The sequence below is a fragment of the Hyaena hyaena genome, unplaced genomic scaffold (genome assembly GCF_003009895.1).
Source record: "Hyaena hyaena isolate Hyena2069 unplaced genomic scaffold, ASM300989v1 scaffold_143, whole genome shotgun sequence".
Taxonomy (NCBI): Eukaryota; Metazoa; Chordata; class Mammalia; order Carnivora; family Hyaenidae; genus Hyaena; species Hyaena hyaena.
This window is the reverse complement of record NW_024080775.1, coordinates 3,076,094-3,094,938: the sequence shown is the minus strand read 5'-3', so window position 1 is coordinate 3,094,938 and position 18,845 is coordinate 3,076,094. Positions and strand designations below refer to the sequence as shown.

The window sequence follows — 18,845 nt, the reverse complement described above, 5'->3', positions numbered from 1 at the left end:
ATGCATTTATAGATGTAGTGATAGACTACTATATCTTGAGATTCTTAGAGGAAATTTGTTTTGTTGTGTATTTTGCTTGTTTATTTGGGTTTTTGTTTTTGTGTTTGTTTTTGAGGGACAGAAAGTGCCAAACAGTGGTGTAAACTGCAGCTAAAACAGGTACAATCATCTATTTCAAGCACATTTCCAGGGTGTGGAGGGCTCTGGGTCTGTGAGTCTCAGTCTCATTCGGAAACAATTTTTCCCAAAGGAGGTGCTTGGTACTGAAAGAAATGCAGAGGAGAGCCAGGGAACATGAAGCCAGCTTGTATGAATTCCATCATGCCCTCACCTCCCCCTTCCCTCCCTCTCCTCCGTGTATTCCTCTCAGTCTCTGAGCTCCTTCCAAACTCCACAACCAAAGTGCCATCCCAGGTCTCCCAGAACAACTCCTGTCAAGTCCACCAATCCACCCATTGAATTGCAGGCTGTCTTCCTCTCCCAGCCAGCCCCAACCACTCCACTTTGTCCTGGGGGTCATTGCGTTCACTCTTCTGCCTCTAAGAAGGCTATTGCCCTCACTCTGGATGTTTCCTTTTCAAAATAATTTCCAGCGCAGTAATTTCTACTGTCTCTCCTGGTTGGGTGTTAACCCTCTTGCCAATCAGGAAGTTGGCTTAGTGTTTCCCCCTGAATAACCTCAAAGAGAGTTTGGATACTACTTGCTTTGCTGGAAGTTTGATAAAGACTTGAGAGGAAGGCTAATGAGTCTGTTAAATAATTATTTTGCTTCTCAAATTTTCAGAGGAGTACACTTAAATACAACATCTGCAGAGATCATATCAATCCTCAGTATCCACGCATAGATCTTTTTTTTCTAACCTCAAAGTATATGAAAACTCTCTACCTCCTTAAAATTTACGGACAATGAACACTCTGGAGCTAATCAAACTAGTGGCTCCAAAACAATAAAGTATAAAGCTTTTTAGAAAGCTGAGGCTCCTCAGAGTCTCAAGTCCTAATGCAGGCAGTCTGGCTAATGATGTAGGGGGCAGTCATGAATACCGGAGTAGAGGCTTCCAGTTCAGGGCAAGAGTTTTATGTAAGTGTTGTGTAGGTGTACAACAGATCCAAAGGTGAAACAGTTCACAAGGCATATGTAAAGAAAAACAAAACAAAAGCCACCATGAACACTGGGTCTGAGTCTTATACCCAAGAGAAGAAATTACTATTACTTTCATTTGGCAAAATCAAATGAAAAATGAAAACTTTCCAATTTCTCTTACTGTTTGGCTTTTTCTTCAAGTCTGTGTCCAATCATGGGCTTTCATTTATTGGTTCAACAAATATACTGATTCTCATTTATTCAGCACTGCAGATAAAGCAGAAAAAGCACAGAAATCCCTCCGCACAAGTTGGTTACATCCTACAGTTGAAAGCAAAGAATCAATAAATAAGAAATATGAATATATATTGTTTGGATGGGCAACCAGTGCTGCAGAGAAAAGAGAAGCAAGAAAAGCCCAGGATGTGCTCAGAGTGTGTGTTGTAATTATAAAATGGGGGATCCAAGACAGGCTCAGTTCACACTGTGTGCAACTGTCACCACTACAACACTACACCTCTCAAATCCCATCCCAGTCTGCCTGAGGCTGAATTCCAATTCTGTGAAAACCTATCCTAATGCAAATCAACACCCTCCAGACTAACTGTCAGTAAACCAAATCCATCCACTCAGTAACAGGCAATAATCTATGTAAATGTAGAAAAAAACATTTTTGCTTCCTTCCCATAATATCTATGTCTGCTATATGCTGACACCACACTAGTATCATTGGACCATCCATGGGTGAACAATCAGATAGCCAGGGCTTCTCTAGAGGGCATATGGACTCCATATAATCTCATATTATCCTGGGATGGTTGTGAACAAGGCGCCCTTTCTTAGGCCTTCTGGGATACCTGCAGAGAATATAGAGTTAAGTGTGACCCTCCTCATTCACGATTTGACATATTTACAGGTTTAGTTTCAGTCAGAATCTAGTTTCGGAAATTCTTAACATTTCTATTACACCAAACAAGATGGTCAACCTGACAAATCAGAAAAGCCTGAACTTCTGCTTCTAGAGGTCTTCAGAAACCAGACGGGCTACCAAGAAGAATCAGAATTAGATTTTCCAAGCAGGAATCAAAAAGTGATCCGGGAAAATCCCGGATCGGTGTGCAATGAAGGGCTGGAAATTGATGTGATACGTCAATGTCAATGGTAAAAATCAATTTCTTCTCTGCTTCCCTTACATTTGACTACTCTTTCTTCCCAACTCTGAATCCTGTCAACACAGATCACCTAATAAAATTTCTCAGGAGAAAGCAGTAGAAGGAAAACCATCCGCTTGTCCACCATACGTTCCGAAAACCAAAAAACAAACACACAAAAACCTGCAACGTAGGATGGCCTTTGTCTACAATGAGCACTGATACACAATCATATTTTTCTATGAAGTCAGGCTAAGCATCTTTGTCCCCCCCCCCGCCCCCAATCCTTCCTTTCCTTGTAAAGTCAGATTCCAAATATCCATCTCATGGTCCCACCCAACACTATATCCTGTCTCTGCACTCAGACTAGCAGTTGTGAGTGGTCAGAGGCTATGGCTGCTTCTTCCATATATCTCCCCTCAATATATATCCCCAGTAATACACTGCATACAAGGTGGCTTAGGAAAGGCTGACTCTCTCTGGTCACCTTACTTCATATCTTCGAATAAGTTCTTTTGTCCTCCATGGAAGTACTCGGCTGTCTCTTTCTCTCTGTCCTCTCTCAACACACCACACTCGGTTCCCCTCATAGCCCTAGGTGACTATTCCACACTGCCATCATGTCCCTTGGAAAGGTAATTTGTTTTGCTTTGCTTTGTTGTAGGATAGACACTAGATCATCTGAGTCATATGAAACTTGTATCATGCCTCAAAGTCCTGAGTTCCTATTCAAATATAGATCCATATGACTTCTCCCTGAGGACTCATCCTCTGTACCCCAGCTGAGGCAACATAATCTACACCACTTTTTAAGGGACACTCTTTATCCCTCTTCCCCAGTTCTTTCTTATCCCCATTCTGTTCTGTGATTTCTGGGATAACACCAGGATAAAAAGAATGAGGATAAAATACAAATATAAAGCAAAAATCATATTTGTCAGTTTAGTGTATACATGTGAAGGAAATTGGCCTTTCCACATGATTTTGCTTCAACTAAGGTTAAAATGAATCTGCCTTCTAGAAGAACATAACACCTATCAGTTGATCATGGAGAGAAGTTGCCCAAGAACTAACTGTTGGAGGGACCAAGAAAGACAACCTAGAAAACATCATTTGCCACATATAATCAATAACACAGGTTTTGAGCATGGATAAGTGTTATCAGGGCTTCTGCGCTGGGGTCCAACCCATGGTGTACACGGTGCTGGGGAGGGTGGAGGGAGGAGAATAGTTTAAGATACCCAAGGCCTTTAATATTTTCTGATGTAATAGCAAACTCTCTTTTTCCTCTTGGAAACCCAGGATGCCAGACCTATTTCAGGCTTCTCCTCCAAGACTTTATCAATCAATAAAATATGCCTATCATGTACATGAAATTGATAGTTTTCAAGAAAAGAACAAAGCCATCAAGTTTCAAAGATTATTTAGCACTCACTCCTTTATAATAGATTTGGGACCACAGAGAAGCCTTCTTAAAGTGTTTTGAAAACCACTAAGTAGCCACACCCCAGGGGAACTTGGTAATCTTGCCTCCTACAGTCTGACCTGGCCTATAATCAATCCCCAGCATACAACTGTTTTTTTTAATTAGATATGAAAGGCAGTGAGATACATTCAGCTGTAAAAATAGATATCTAGCTCCTTGAACATGGAGGAAGAAAACCTTCAAATCTTCTCCGGTGATGGTGGACCACCTCATCAAACTAGACCTACTATTCTGCAAACTCTATGGTAATGTCCTCCCTAAGAAGATAGGACACAGACACTCTCAGAATCTCCAGGGAGAAAGTGGCAAAACATGAAGGAGGCAGCAGAGCCAGGTGGAAGAATCTTCATTCGTTCAAGGAACATATCTAAGCAGTCAATGTACTAGGCCCTGTGAGAAAGACAAGCTTTGCACCAGGTCAGAAAGGAAAGAGGCAGGAAGGAGGGCAGTGCAAAGAGGTAGGAAGGACTCTGGCAGAGATGTACCCAGGAATAACCTCCCCTACTTCATATTTTCCCCAGCAGGGCTGAGTACCTTTCTCCTCTTTCTGGAGAAGAACAGACCATAGGCCTCTAAATCCCTCTGACCCCAGCAAACCCACCTGCCCTTCCTAAACTCACAAGGCCTCTGGTCTGCACCCCTCTCCCCCAATCCCCTGCCTAGCTCTGGTGCCAGAAAATACCCTCTACTCAAACCCCATAGGCCTTCCACGGCCAGCTGTATTTCCTGCCCAGCCTTCTTCCTCTCTGGCTTTGGCTTAGTTTCACATCAACTCTAAAAACATGAGAAATCACTTATCCATGGGCTGCTTCTGTATCAGAAGAGAAAGACCTAAGAAAAAAGTGCGAGTCAAACCAAGAGAGAGGGAAGGAGCTTGGCCAAGCAAAGTCAGGACTTGGGGTGGAGCTTAGAGGGGTCAATCAAGGAGTTGGGGCAATGGGGAGGCTAGGACTCCAGAAAAGCAGAATCATCAGGAGGCGGGGCCATTGAGGGCTGGTATGCCTGGGAGGAGGGCTCATGAGAAGGGTGGGGAACTGTGAAGGAGGTGGATTAGGCACAATCCTGGAGGGAAGCTGGAAACGGGCAATGGAAGACTAGTGGGACCCTGCATGGGTGAGGAGGTCAACTGAGGGCTTCAATGGAACATTGTTGGAGACTTTGTTGACCCAAGATCTGCATTTAGTGGTAAACAAGCTATCCAGGGTATGGAGGAGGTCCTGGTTGGCAGAAAGAGAGTGTGGGGAGCCATGTGGAACCAGCCTATGGTGATTTGGAGGCCAGACCCAGATCCAGCTAAGGAGCCCAATCAGCAGTCCTGTAAACAAGGATAGAAGCAATACCACAGACACCTCTCAGAATCTGCTACTCCCTCATTCATTTTTCACTTCACTCCAGGATTAAAACTAAATGGGAACTTGCTTAATTTTCACCTCGAGTGATTTCTTGGGACATTCATTCAGCATTCAGTATATTCTAACTGAACATGCATTGGGCATTTTGTTGGAGAAAGTGAAGAAAAAGATACAGTCCCACCTAGAGAACTTCCTGCTCTAGACATTCAAAATATATGGGTTCCAATACCCTGAAACAGTGACTAAAGGACATTTCGGGAATGTTAATCATCAAACAGAAGCCAAGATATCTTCAGAGATGGAGAAAGTGGGGCCTACTTAATACCGAGAGCTGAATGCAGAAGTGATGGGCCCAAGAAGCCATCAGTCTCATGGAAAAGGGGCACCACTGCCTTCTCTTGATAGTGCTGAGATTCCCCTAAACTTAAATTAGGTCCCTTAAATACTGGGGTGGAGGTGAGGGAAGGGAGAGAAGGGCAGCAGCAGGACTCTAAAGGGACAGAGTCTATACTAAGACAGAACATTGAAATTTGAGCAGAAAGAACTGCTAGAGATATCAGGAAGGATCTCCAACGGAGGGAAGCCTACAAATCACATTGACCCTCCCCTAACACATCTCCAGTAAGCATGGGCCAAAGGCACTAAATAAGCACCTCTTTTCTCCAGGTACTATGCTGGGTAGTGGATGAGTGGCCCAGCCAGGATGACAGAGCCAAAATTCCTAGAGGCAAAGGAGATGGGCAAGAAGCAGAAGGATGGCTGTCAGGACAGAACAGTAGGGGAGGGGCACCTGGGGGTTTCATTTGTGTCTGTTCCAACAATCTTAGGCTTTCTTTCTCTGCCTCATGCTGGGATTTTTCTCCCCAAATATGCATCCTCATCAGGGAAATAAAGGAAAGTGCAGGGGAGGGTCTGTGTATCCTTGTATCTGGTCCCAAAAGCAATCTTTTTCTCTTTCTCCCTGTGCTAGTCACGCCTTGGGTAGAGGTGGGTGGCTGGAGAAATACCAGGGCCCCCAGACAGTCACCAGGTAATGAAAATACCAGATCAGGATCCCTCCTTCCCTATTTCCGATAGGCCAGCAGAGATGGTCAGGCAGCCTGAGGACCCTTGGGCCACATTTTAAGCTTGACCCAGTCTTGCAGGCCAGAGTTGGGGCCAGAGCCTGGGCTCTTCGGGGTTTGTGCCTCTGGCTCCAACTGAGCCCAGCTGGGCCCATCAGTAGCCAAAGCCATGTTTCCTTATTCCCTAGCACACTGCTGCCACCCCTTCCCCCAGCAGGGCCTGAATTTCCCTGGGGTGGGCGGACTCTTGAACACCTTCCACTCACCACAGAGTCACACCCAGACCCCTCTCAGGTCGGGACTGAGCTCCAGTTCCCCTTTTTGTCTCCCAGGGGATTCCATTCCAGGCTGAGCCAGCAACGCCGGTCAGTCCCCAGTCTCCGCAACCGGGCTCCTCCAGGTAGACTTGCTCTGGGTTCTTGCTGCCTCCCAGGAGTCTTCCCCACAGCTGCTAGCTACTCTAGCTCCTGCACACTGGCCCGGCTTTACACTTCACAATGGACACAGCCACTCTGAAATCTCTGCCCCTGCCCCCACTGGTGTCTGCGTGAGATGCCCAGGCCACACCATTGTCTCTGCGGACACCATCGCAGCAGCTGTGCCACTGCCTGGTAGCCACAATCTCAACGGTCACTGTAGCCCAGGTTGCACCTGCCTGTGAGAAGACAAAGAACAAGGGGCCCTACATGTGCTCCCTTGTTCCAAGGAGGTGCAGATGGCTACCACATCCCAAAACATCAGGGCATCCTCACATGAACCAAGGCCTGCAGCCAGCAGTCCTCAGGTGCTACAGAGATGCCCACGGTGGTACCCCTGAGCCCCCTGAATGTCCCCAGCTGAGCGAGCGGCGGGGGAGGGTGAGACTGCGGTGCTAGAGTTTGGGCAGTCACAGGGGCTTCAGGGGCCCTGGGCGGTGGGTGGAGAGTGACCAGGACCCACTCTAGAAAGTGCATCCTGGAGAAGCACATCTGTGACATGCACCGCAAGGCCTCACGATGTCTCCCACCAGAACCAAGACATGCTGTGGCTCCAGAAGAGGAGACCTACCCATGTCCAGTGTGCCTGCAGTGATGCAAGTGCAAGGACCCAGGGAGCTACCACGTGTGCGTACAGGACAGGATCATGCAGTGCATGAGCCCTGCAACTGCTCCCACTGTGGGAGAGCTTGTCCCTCATGATCGCCTCAGCAGTCATGGGATCCACAGAGGGCCCTTCAAATGTGACCCATGTGAAGCAGCTTTAACTAAGAAAGACCCACTGGGTGGGGGTATATGGCGCTACATGAGGAGAAGGTGCCATGTCATGTGTGTGTCAAGATGCTGAATTTGGCTTATATTTCAGACCACATGAAGGTAACTACCAGGACCCTCACCCTGTCTGTGAGCTCTGCAACCAAGGCATGGGTGAGGCCTGTCCTAGGGCAGCAATGAGGATGGTGGTGGACTTGGCAGTCGCTCCGCTCCCCCACTCTCCCACTCAGCTGTGAACTCCTTGTAGTGGCTGAGGGAATGCTATGACCTCTCAGACACTTCCTACCAGCCCTGTGAGCTCCACCTTGGTGGCAGAGAGAGTGGAAAATGGCAGAAAGTCCCTTAGAATCCTCTCCTCTTTCCCTCTCTCTTCCCACCACCTCCTCTCTATGACTGCACCAACCATATAGCCTCCAGAAGGAAAGGAAAAGGGGATCTTTCTTAGGGGAATTTGCTAGGTCTTCACAAATTGTTTCTCCTGCTCCTCTCTCTTCCCTATCAGACCTGACCCCACACACACCTGTCCCCTCACTTGTGTTAAAGCCCCCTGGACAGTGGGCAGGGATGGCAGAGGACAGGAGTGGCTGTGTTCTCACCCCCTTTCCTCCCTGTACCCTCCGTTTGCACTGCTGTACCAGGGGGATGTGTGAGTCTCTCCTTGATGGTTCCTGCTCTCCCCTTCCACCCCCACTCCTGACTGCTGCCTCTCCCTGGGGAGTTAGTGCTTTTCTTTTCTTTTCTCTTCTTTTCTTTTCTTTTTAAGGAGGGGGAGGATGAAGGAGGGGAATCAGAGATTCTGTCCCAGACACCAGAAAACTTGATACAGGAGAAAGGGAAGAAGTAGGAAAGGCACCTGTAGTAAGCTCATAAGATGGGGTTGTTTAGGGTCAGGCCCTAAACATCATTCTCCTAAATGACTATCAGGGTAACCCACGTTAAAGGGCACAAGAGGGACACAAGGGCCAGAGACAGGACGACAGATGGAACTGTAGGGTGCAGGACCCACGGGAGCATCCAGGGACTATAGGTGGGAGTGTGGGGTTGCAGCCACCATGTCCCCATCCCTCTTTCACACCAGCTCCAGTCTGGAGCTTCTCATCCCTCTCCCTTACGACAGTGGCTGTGGCCCTCCATGGTATTGTGTTCCTGCGTCCTGTGTCCTTCAAGTTCTCCACGCTTCACCCACTCCATTTGTGCGGAGTCTGTTACAATATTTTAAGTTAAAAAAAATAAGAAGAAAAAAAAGAACTAAGACTGGGGTTGGGGTGCAGAGGATACAGAGTTGGGGACATAATTCTCTCCTAGAGAAGGGGACACAATGTGGGAACTTGGAAAGTGGAGCCCATGCAAGTGATTTCACATGAAATATCTGAACCTTGAGGGGTGGGGGGAGGGAAGAGGTGAGGAGGCAGGGGTGTGAGCCAGAGAGAGTGGAAGAGGCTGGAAGAGACAGAGATAGAGAAGCAAGGGGGAGAGATGGAAGGGAGGGCAAGAGAGAGAACAGAGATGGGGAGGCAGCAAAAGGAGACAGACAGACGGGAGGAGATGTGTGAGGAGAAACTGAAAGGCACACAGGGTGAAACTCACATGATGTGATGGGAAGAGAGACCCTCAGAGACTGCGTGAGGGAAACAGGGAGGTAGAGAGCCAGAAGGGAGAGCTGGGGGCAGACTCAGTCCTAGGAAGTCTGAGACCACGAAACATGAGTCAGAAAGACAGGCCCAGGGACAGATCTTCCTGACAGAAAGTGATGGTGAAGGAGGCAAAGTAGGAAGGAAGAGGTCAGGGCTGCAGGGAGGAGGGGGGAGGAGGCAAGAAAAAGAGACAGAAGGAGGCAGGTGAGGAGGAGGAGGGGCCAAGCCAGGAAGGGGGACATATGTTTGCTTTATGATCCTCTTCCATCTCACCAGGCTCCCTGCTGAGCGTGGTCCCCTCTCAGGCACCGCTGGGTGTCGGATGTGCCTGGAGAAGTGACAGAGTGAAGGTGCTTCCCTCGAGGCCCAAGCTACCCCCCAGTGCCACCAGGGGATCCCAGAGACCCCTACATGGATATAAAAACTGCCTCTCCTACACTATTCTCCAAAATGCTACAATCAAGAGACACCTGAAGCTGAGTTCTGAATGTTTCAGACTTAACGTAGCCTGTAACAGCTAGTGCAAGGGAGGGGGGGCAAGGAGAAAGAGAAACAGAGGCAAAGGAGACTGACAAGCTCTGCAGAAAGTGCTGGGGACAGACTGGCTAGGGTTAGGTGGAGAGGAGGGAGGAGAGGGTAAGGACAAGGATTATATTTGCAGTGAGATCTAGATAAGCACCAGCAAAGTAAGATACTAGTGACTGTCCCTTATTGTGGAGTCAATAATGTAGAGACCTTCTGAGCAGTCACCATCAATGCCTTCAAGCAGCTTAGAACAGAACAGAAAGATTCCTCTCCCCCGCCCCCCTTCCCACCCCCTACCCTCGTCACATCCCTATGCAACCTATAAAAGGAAAAACTGAGGCAGAGAATAGAGACCTTGAGACCTGTGTATGGGCTTGAATCTAGGTTTCAAGGGACTGGTGAAGAAGCAAACAGCCAAGTGTATAAAGACCTAACACTGGCCCCTGCCCTTTCCCACAGCCTTTCCCGGGGCTCTGCTACGTCTAGCTCCCCAGCTCCTCTCAGGGCCAGGGCAGACCTTAAGTACATTTAACTCAAGCAATCTAAAGGGGAATTGTCCTCCCTGCCCCCGTCCCTGGCAGCCACATTTGAAGGTCCCAGGGACCACACATCTGGTGATAGTCAGAGGCCAAGGAGTCTTTATAGCATCAGCAGGGAGGGTGGAGAGGGAATCTTCCAGAAAAGCCCTGCTATGAACACTAGGGAGCAAAACCCATCAGGTCCATCCCACCTCCATGGACACTTAGACGTTTAATAAATTCCAGACTGTCCAGAGCTTCCATGTAATTTTAGCCAGGAGCTGGGTACTTACATTTCTTCTCCAAGTTCTACCCTGTACCCTCCCCCTCCTCCATGGACACACATCACTTATGAAACACACAGAACCAGATCCTGGACTCCAGCAACTGCCTCCACTGAAGAGATGGGTTCAATTTTAGCAAAAGAATTTAGAATGCACTTGAAAAGGATTTCCATAGAGCAGGGTTAGTGAATGCTAAGAGCAGAGAAACACAGAAACACACACACACACACACACATACACACACACACACACACACGAAAAGGAAAGTACTCTCTTGACTGCTATTTCTTTCCCTGTGGGATTGACCTCCAGATAGTGTGCCCCACATCAGGACACAAAACATAGTCTCTCTGAACTTTACACAAGTAATTCTCCTCTAACCCTATGTTCCAGGAAGGAGATGATTGTTTTCCTCTTCCAGTTATGGCAAACATTCTGAAGAATTACACCGCCTATATAAGACCCCACACGCAGAAACCTAGATTGCTGTCCAATCCCCCAAGGCCTCCCTCTCCTATTGGCTCTCAACCTGTCTGCACCTCTCAGTATCCATTCTTTGGACTCTTCCTATGAACCTAAGCCAGGGAGAAGGAAAGCACCCAAAGGAGGAGAAGGCAGGGCCCTGTTTTCTGGGATGTGAGAAGAGAGACACACAAGAAAAGTAACCCTGGGGTGGAGGCAGGGGAATCACATAAGTTAATAGAGTGTATCCAGAACCTTCCACTGCTGAGGGACCTATGGAATGAATGATGGAAACAGAGATTGAGAATACCAAATAAGATCCGAAGGAAGCAAATGCCAGAGTTAGAGGCTGGAGTTGCAATGAGCTAGGGGGACAGAAGACTAATGTGTCCACCAGGTATGGAGAGCATCAGCTGAGAACATATCAAAGATGAGGACGAGGAAGTGGAAAATGCTTAATACCTTTATTTTTTTTAATTTTAATGCAAGTTAGTTAATATACAGTGTAGTCTTGGCTTCAGGAACAGAATCCATCAATTCATCACTTACATATAACGGTCCATGCTCATCCCCCCAAAATGCCCTCCCTTAATGCCCATCCCCCATTTGTCCACCCACCTCCCCTCCAGCAACATTCAGTTTGCTCTGTGTATTTAAAAATCTCTTATGGTTTGCCTCCCTCTCTGCTATCATCTTATTTTTCCTTCCCTTCCCCGTGTGTTCATCTGTTGTGTCCTCTAATTCAGCACATGAGTGAAATCATATGCTGTCTTTCTCTAACTGACTTACTACATTTAGCATAATAAATTCGAGTCCCATTCACCTTTCTGCAAATGGCAAGATTTCATTCTTTTCCATCACTGAGCAGTATTCCATTGTACCTACACAGTACATCTTTCTTATCCACTCATCAGTTGGTGGACATTTGGGATGTTACCATAATTTGGCTATTGTTGATAGCACTGCTATACACATTGACGTGCATGTACCCATTCGAATCATCATTTTTTGTATTCCTTGGCTAAAAGCCTACTAGTGCAATTGCTGGGTCATAGGGTGGTTCTATTTTTAATATTTGGGGAGCCCCTACACTGTTTTCCAGAGTGGCTGCACCAGTTTCTAGTCCCACCAGCAGTGTAAAAGGGTTCCCCTTTCTCCACATCCTCATCAACATCTGTTGTTGCCTGTGTTGTTAATTATAGCCATTCTGACAGGTGGGAGGTGGTATCTCATTGTGGTTATGATTTGATTTCCCTGATGATGAATAAGTTCACCATCTTTTCATGTACCAAAATAACACCAGGATTCTTCACAGAGCTAGAGCAAACAATCCTAAAATTTGTAGGGAACACGAATAGCCAAAGTTATGTTAAAAACGAAAAGCAAAGCTGAAGGCACCACAATTCTGGAGTTACGCTGTATTACAAAGCTGTAATGATCAAGAGAGTATGGTATTGGCACAAAACCAGACACATAGAGCAAAAGAACAAAATCGAGAAAATAGAAGTGGACCTGCAAATATATGGCCAACTAATCTTCGACAAAGCAGGAAAAGTATCCAATGGAAAAAGGACAGTCGTCAGCAAATGGTTTTTGGAAAACTGGACAGTGACGTGCAGAAGAATGAAACTGGGCCACTGTCTTACACCACACACAGAAATAAATTCAAAATGGATGAAAGACCAAAATGTGAGAGAAAACCATCAAAATCCTAGAGGAGAAAATAGGCATCAGCCTCTTTGATCTCAGCTGCAGCAATTTCTTACTAGACATATTTCCAGAGGCAAGGGAAACAAAAGCAAAAATAAACTATTGGGACCTCATCAAGATAAAAAGCTTCTGCCAGCAAAGAATCAGCAAAAGTAAAAGGCGACCTGTGGAATGGGAGAAGGTATTTGCAAACGACATACCGGATAAAGGGTTAGTATCAAAAATCTATAAAGAACATACCAAACTGAATACCCAAAAAACTAATAATCCAGTGAATAAATGGGCAGCAGACATGAATAGGCACTTTTCCAAGCAGATATCCAGATGGATAACAGACACATGAAAAGGCCTAGTACATTTAAATTGATAAACCTTTACAACACATTTCTTTTGCATGTATTTCATTTTCTATTCAAAAACAGACTACAGAACCAGGTATTAGTTTGCTGTTTTACAGATAATGAATTTAAGGCACAGACAACTTAAGTAACTTGCCTAGAGTCACAGAGCTGGGAAGGGCAGAGGAAAGAATCAAATGGCTGCACGGTGGTGCCCCCTCCTGGAGGCTCTGCCCTGGGAAGCAGCCCGGCTGGGGGCCTGTTGTGTGAGGGAGAAGTCATTCCCCAGAGGGCAAAAGACCTGCCTCTTGGGGCCCTTCTCAGCATGTCCTGCCCAGGAGAGCTTAGCCAAGTTGAGGCCTCATCTGCGAAGTGGGGAAGTCATACGTTTCCCTCTGAAGGTGAAAGGCAGATCATTTATTGCAGATCTTGGAGCTTTAAAACCCAGGATTCAGTCCATAGCAGTGGTGGGTGAAGGGGATAACCAGGAAAATGTTCTCAAAGCCTCAGTCTTCTCATTACCCCTCCCACCCCCACCCCTGTCTTCTTCTCCCATTTACTGTCTCCTGGCCCCCAGGCTCCTCTGCCCCCCCCAGGCCTGGCAGCTGTGTTCCCCCCCCCATGGCTCAGCAGCCTGTGCAGTCCAGGCTCGCTCATCCTCACGTCATAGGATGTGTCATCCCACCGCGGAGCTACAAGCAGGGCACATTTCACACTCCTGCCTCACATCCAGCAGCTCCTGCCTCCTCCATCCCTCTGACTCCATAACACAGTTTCCCTAACACACTCACACACACGCACACACACAAACACACACACTCACGCGCACACACACACACACACTCTGAGACACCAATCCTACCTAACCACAAGGAGACACACAAATGAACAAAATCACTCACACATCCAACGTGCCAATCGACCACACAGATGGAAAGCCAAGAGCCCGGGTCACAAAGCCCCTTGTCACAAAGCAACCTGGATGTACAGCTTCTCCCCCTTAACAAACACACACAGAAGGCATGCCAACCGGGGCACACACTTCTCCAGACAATTGTGTGCATACACAACACTGACTAAACATCTCACGGCACCCTCCAGTGGCCCCCACACTGTCCCCACAAATTCAGAACACCCAGCCGGCCATGAGATCTGCCCCCCCCCCCCACTCCCCTCCACTGGTTCCCACTCCAGGTGGTTATCCAGGCCAGCAAAGCTGTCTCCTGCCTGCATTACGGTTTGTTCCTCCTTCTTCAGAAGCTACAAGAGAGGCTCTCGTCTTCTCTTCTTCCTCCATCTCATACCCTGTTGAGTTTCTTCCTCTACATCCCACTCATGAATCCCCTCCTACAGGAAGCCTTCCCAGGTAAACTAACTGGCCCTGATTCAGGATGTGCCCTTGTCTTTGGCACTTGTGGGTCTGTGCTGCATGAATGTCACCAGTTACGCTGCATTTCAGTTGGCAGGGAGGGGACTGCAAACCCCCCAGGGCAGGACCACTGGATCCAGTATCTCAGGCAAATGCAGTTCTAACTCTCCAGGACCGGCTGGGGATGTTTCTGGAAACACTACTACTAGGTATTCATGAAGGGACAGGAAAATTAATCTGGGCTCCAGCAGCCACCAGGAATGTCTCCTTTGTCACATGCTGCAAGATCTTCTTCATAATAACCTTTCAGGGCCATTTGGTGGCAGAGCACATTCCCCGCTCTGTCTTCCCACATTCACCTTATATTTAACTGGAAATGTGGCTTCCCAGCTGGGGCCTCACCTTATTCTCCAGCCTCAGAAAAACACCTTGGCAGTTTTGAAAAATCATATACACCCTAAGGACAAACATGTGTCTCTGGTGAGGATGCTCGGAGCTGTGCTGCAGGCCGGGAAGGCGATCCCCACAGAGGATGCCAGGGGACCAGGCACCTGCAGCAGCTGCTGTCAGTGCTCCTGTGAAGGAGACGGTTGTGTGGAACAGGTTCACTGTACTTGAAACAAGAGAGACCCAAGGTCACCCTTAAAAGCGCTCACTGACCACCTCTGCACCTCCCCACAGGGTTGTTTCATCCCAGCCCAGCCTCTCTGGGGAGATGGTGCCCTACTTCCTACTCCTGTCCCCTCAGCTGCTTCTCAACAGCCTGTCTCCCTCCCTGCCCCTCTCTCCCTCCTGCAGTGAGAGGCCCCTCCCTCTCCCTGACTCTGCACACCCGCCTCCATCATCTTCCTTCTCCTCCTCTGTCTCTCTCAGTCTTCTGTCCATTTCTCTACTCCCTGCTCCACTCTCAGTTTCTCTCCCTCTGGTCTCAGTCGGGGCTCTGCCATTTGTCTCCATCTCAGTCTTTCTCTAACTCACATCTTTTATTTATTTATTCATTCATTCATTCATTTAAACATTTTTAAAGGTTTATTTATTTCTGAGAGAGAGAGAGCGCGAGCATGAGCAAGAGAGGGTCAGAGGGAAAGTGAGACAAAGAATCTGAAGCAGGCTCTAGGCTCTGAGCTAGCTGTCAGCACAGAGCCTGACGTGGGGCTCAAAACCACGAACCATGAGATCATGACCTGAGCCAAAGTTGGACACTCTACCGACAGAACCACCCAGGCGCTCCTCTAACTCACATCTTGTTCCTGTTCTCTTGCATCCACCCCCTGGGCCCAGAGCAGTCCTGCAGAGGGAGGGGTGTGGGGTCTCCTTCAGCACCAGAGGACTCCCATTTGGTATGGAGCTCTGAACTGTATTCCTGACACACACACACACACACACACACACACACACACACATACACACACACACACACACCAGCAGAACCCTTGACTCAGAGTCTGCACCCCACCCTCTGCAACCTCTACCTGCCCCTTCTTGTTGCCTCCCTCTCTGGCCCCCACCTCCTCTCTTCCCTTCTCTGTCTCCCTCTCTCTCCCTCTCTGTGTGCAGTTCCCTGGCTACCTCCTGAGCCCTGGCCCTGTGTCCCCAGATCTGTCTTTGGCTTTGGGTCTACGGGTGTCAGACCCCTTGAGCTGGAGGCCACTCCTATTTTTGAGTCCCTGTGTGTCTCTAGTCTTTCTGGCCTCTGAGTGTCTCTCAGTGTCTGTCTTGGATCTTTCTCTCTGCTTCCCTGATGCTTGCGTTCCTCTCTTCTGTCTCTGAGTCTGACTGCCTGTCTCTCTGTTCCACTGCCACTGTCTCTGTTGACTCTGTGTTTTGGTCTCTTGGACACTCCAGGGTGCTAGGACCAGCTCTGCCTTACTAGTCCCATCTGTTGGACTTGGCTTAAATTTACTGAGCCCTGGTGTCCCTGTGTCCATCTCTCACTTTTTGTGTACCCTTCCCCTGCGTCCTGGGATTCCAGGGGTGGGCTGGCTCGGAGGACACAGAGATGAGGTGGGCAGCCGTTTGTGTGGAAGGTGGTCTGTGCCAGCTTAGGAGGCAGTTCCAGCTTTGACTCCAGCACTCTGCTCCTCACAGAACATTCCCCAGGACACCAGGTGCAGGTCACTTCCCTTCCTACTGTGCTGGCCTGACAGGCCTCGAGACTGGGCCCTTCCCCACCCTAATCCTTCTGTTGGGAGCCACTGAAGACTCTGCAAGGGCACTCCAGGTTCCCTTTGGCCAGGTATCTGCATGACATGAGTATTCTGTGAGTAGAGGAATGAGGAGGGGCAGGGGACCTATTGCAGATGTTCTGCCAGAGGGGGCAGGGTGTGCAGAACAGAAAGTCTGAGACCTTTCCCTCTGCATCCTGGACCGGAACTGCCCAGTAGCTCTTTGCACCCCTCAGAAAGGCCTACATGGGTCAATCAGTCAAGAGAGGAGATGGAGGTGGGCTTCACATATGGGAAGGGGTACAGAAAGTATGTGTGTCCCTCTTATAATCCCTCAGGGCACCTGTAACCCTTCTTGTACATAGGAAGCTCTCAATAAAGTCATTGGCTCATATTTTATCAGGTCTCCAAAAAAGTGCCTTAATCAGTGGAACTCACCTCTTTAAATTCTCCTTCTCACCCCACCTCCAATCGCTGACCTCCAGCAAGTCCATATTGGCCCCCAGGACAGTTTGCCCTGCTGAGCCTTCCATGTAGCCCAGAGATCAAGGACCCAGTTGGAATCCCAGTCATTCCAACTCCTCCTCCTCAGTCATTTACCTGGTGTCCCTCCCTGCTCTTCTCCCTGCTTGCCACTCAATGCAACTTGGCCCCCTGTGTGTCTCCCCAATGACAGGCAGTCACTAATGAGCACTGAGCACTAGAAGGGGAGGGTCAAGGGAAGCCTAATGGGTGGGAGGGGATTCCTGAGCCAGTACATAAACAGTTCTGTCAGCATCTGTCAAATATGCCATCTCCCTCCAGCATCCCTGCCTCTTGCCTCCTGGTTCCTGCCATCCGTCTCCCTGCTGAGACTGGGCTCAGGTGCAAATTTACAGAAGCCTAGGCTCATAATGCCTGGTCTGCTCCAGACCCATTTTCTCCAGGACAGTAACAATTCCTGAAGTCTTTCTTTAAAAGCTCCCAAATTCAGGGAATCTGAAGCTGTAGATGGAACCCAAGGAGAAAGAGAAATTTTTCTCTCTGCTCAGTATCTGATCTCAGCCCCTTGTCTCCACTGCACATCCCCAAAAGTAGAGCTTACATCTTCAGGCAATGGCAAAGAGAAAGAAATCTCAGGATGAATGTCCCAGCCTTAAGAAGATCGTGAGTGTCTCCAGACACCACAGAAGATGGTGGGAAAGATGAGGTTAGAGAACCAAAGGTCCCTTTTCCTGATAGACAATTTCCAGCAGGTGGCAAGAGACTCTGCCTGGAGGACTTCAGCAGAACCTTCTCAGTAAAAGACTGCGATGGGCTTGGTGGCCACAAGAGGGTGGCAGAGAAGGGCTCTCCCTGCAGAGCCAGCCCTGGGCCCTGGGTGCTGGGATAGGGCGGGGCTGCCCAGCCTGGGGGAGTCCTTGGCTGCAGCAAGAACCCATGAAATTTCCGAAATGAGGAAACTCCTCTTACAGCCTTCCCACTGGCATCCCTTATTGACTTTGGCCCCTGAAATACATCACCCATCCGGCCCCTTCCCCTTTCTGGTCCCTTGAACTGGGGCTGCCGGCACACAAGGGCCTCCCGGATTTTCCATTATGGTTGTTCAGCGGATGACATCTCAGCTCACATATGTGATGGGATACAGGGTCCACCTGATAACTAGAGCCAGAACTGGAACCCAGGTTTTCTTTATTCTCAAATCAGAGAAATGGTAAGACCACTTGCAAGGATCCCTGCTCCTAAGAGAAAAGCATACTTCGTAGGCCCCAGTGGGAAGGAAGCCTGCTCACAACCGTGTTTAAAAATCTCGTCAAATCTGCACCCTTTGCCATGTGACACATGTTTACATACATGAGAGTGCACACAGGACTGTTTACCACGGGGCACAGACACATACACAACAAACACTGTGTTGTGCACACCCTCAGCACACACACCCCTCTGCCCCGCAGAGTCCCACAGCCCCTGCCCCCTCTTCCTACTTCCTGAGCTGCAAGAGGAACTTCATTCATCATTTGCTCTTTGCCCTGTGTTTCCCAGGATTCCTCAGCTGTAGACAGAAAAGCACGTTCCTGTTCTAATCTTAGTCCTTCCCACCAGAGCCCTGTACATATGGAGGGGGGACCATCCAGGGTCCTCACCTCCCTCTTCCCAGGGAAAAGACCCAGGCTCTTCCAGACCCTTCTCTGCTCTTTGCCCCTCCCATCCCTCTGCTCACCTACCTGCTCCTCCTCCAGATCCTTCTTGCTGTCACTGACCCTCCTTTAACCTCAAAGGTGGGTCTCCTAGGGAGGTGAGCACTGAAAGGAGAGACAAGGAAGGAGAGAAGGGACAGGGAAGAGAACCTAACTGCAGACCTGGGGAGGGCTCTGTCCTATTCCCCCAACCCTCAGCTGGGAACGTCTGGTTTGAGTGTGACCCAGTGCTCTGACTAGCCTTACTTCCTCCCTCTCCTGGGACCTAAAGCTGAG

The 18,845-nt window shown here is 48.7% G+C and overlaps 1 protein-coding gene across 8 annotated transcripts in view; it reads right to left on the bottom strand.

Moving 5' to 3' along the window:
- The window catches only part of LOC120236002 (cationic amino acid transporter 3-like), a 29,079-nt gene that overhangs the window by 8,128 nt on the left and 2,106 nt on the right, over positions 1-18,845 (bottom strand). For 3 of the 8 annotated variants that reach the window (XM_039238583.1, XM_039238580.1, XM_039238581.1), the window contains one exon: positions 1,266-1,405. The exons of 2 other annotated variants lie outside the window; for them this stretch is intronic. Coding sequence is in view for 3 of the 6 variants with exons in the window: in XM_039238580.1 (XP_039094511.1) it covers positions 1,266-1,300 (35 nt within the window). In the remaining 3 variants the exon portion in view is untranslated. Of the gene's footprint in view, positions 1-1,265; positions 1,406-18,596; positions 18,675-18,845 lie in introns of those variants that run through there. 3 more of the 8 variants (XM_039238582.1, XM_039238586.1, XM_039238588.1) reach the window with 3 other exon arrangements.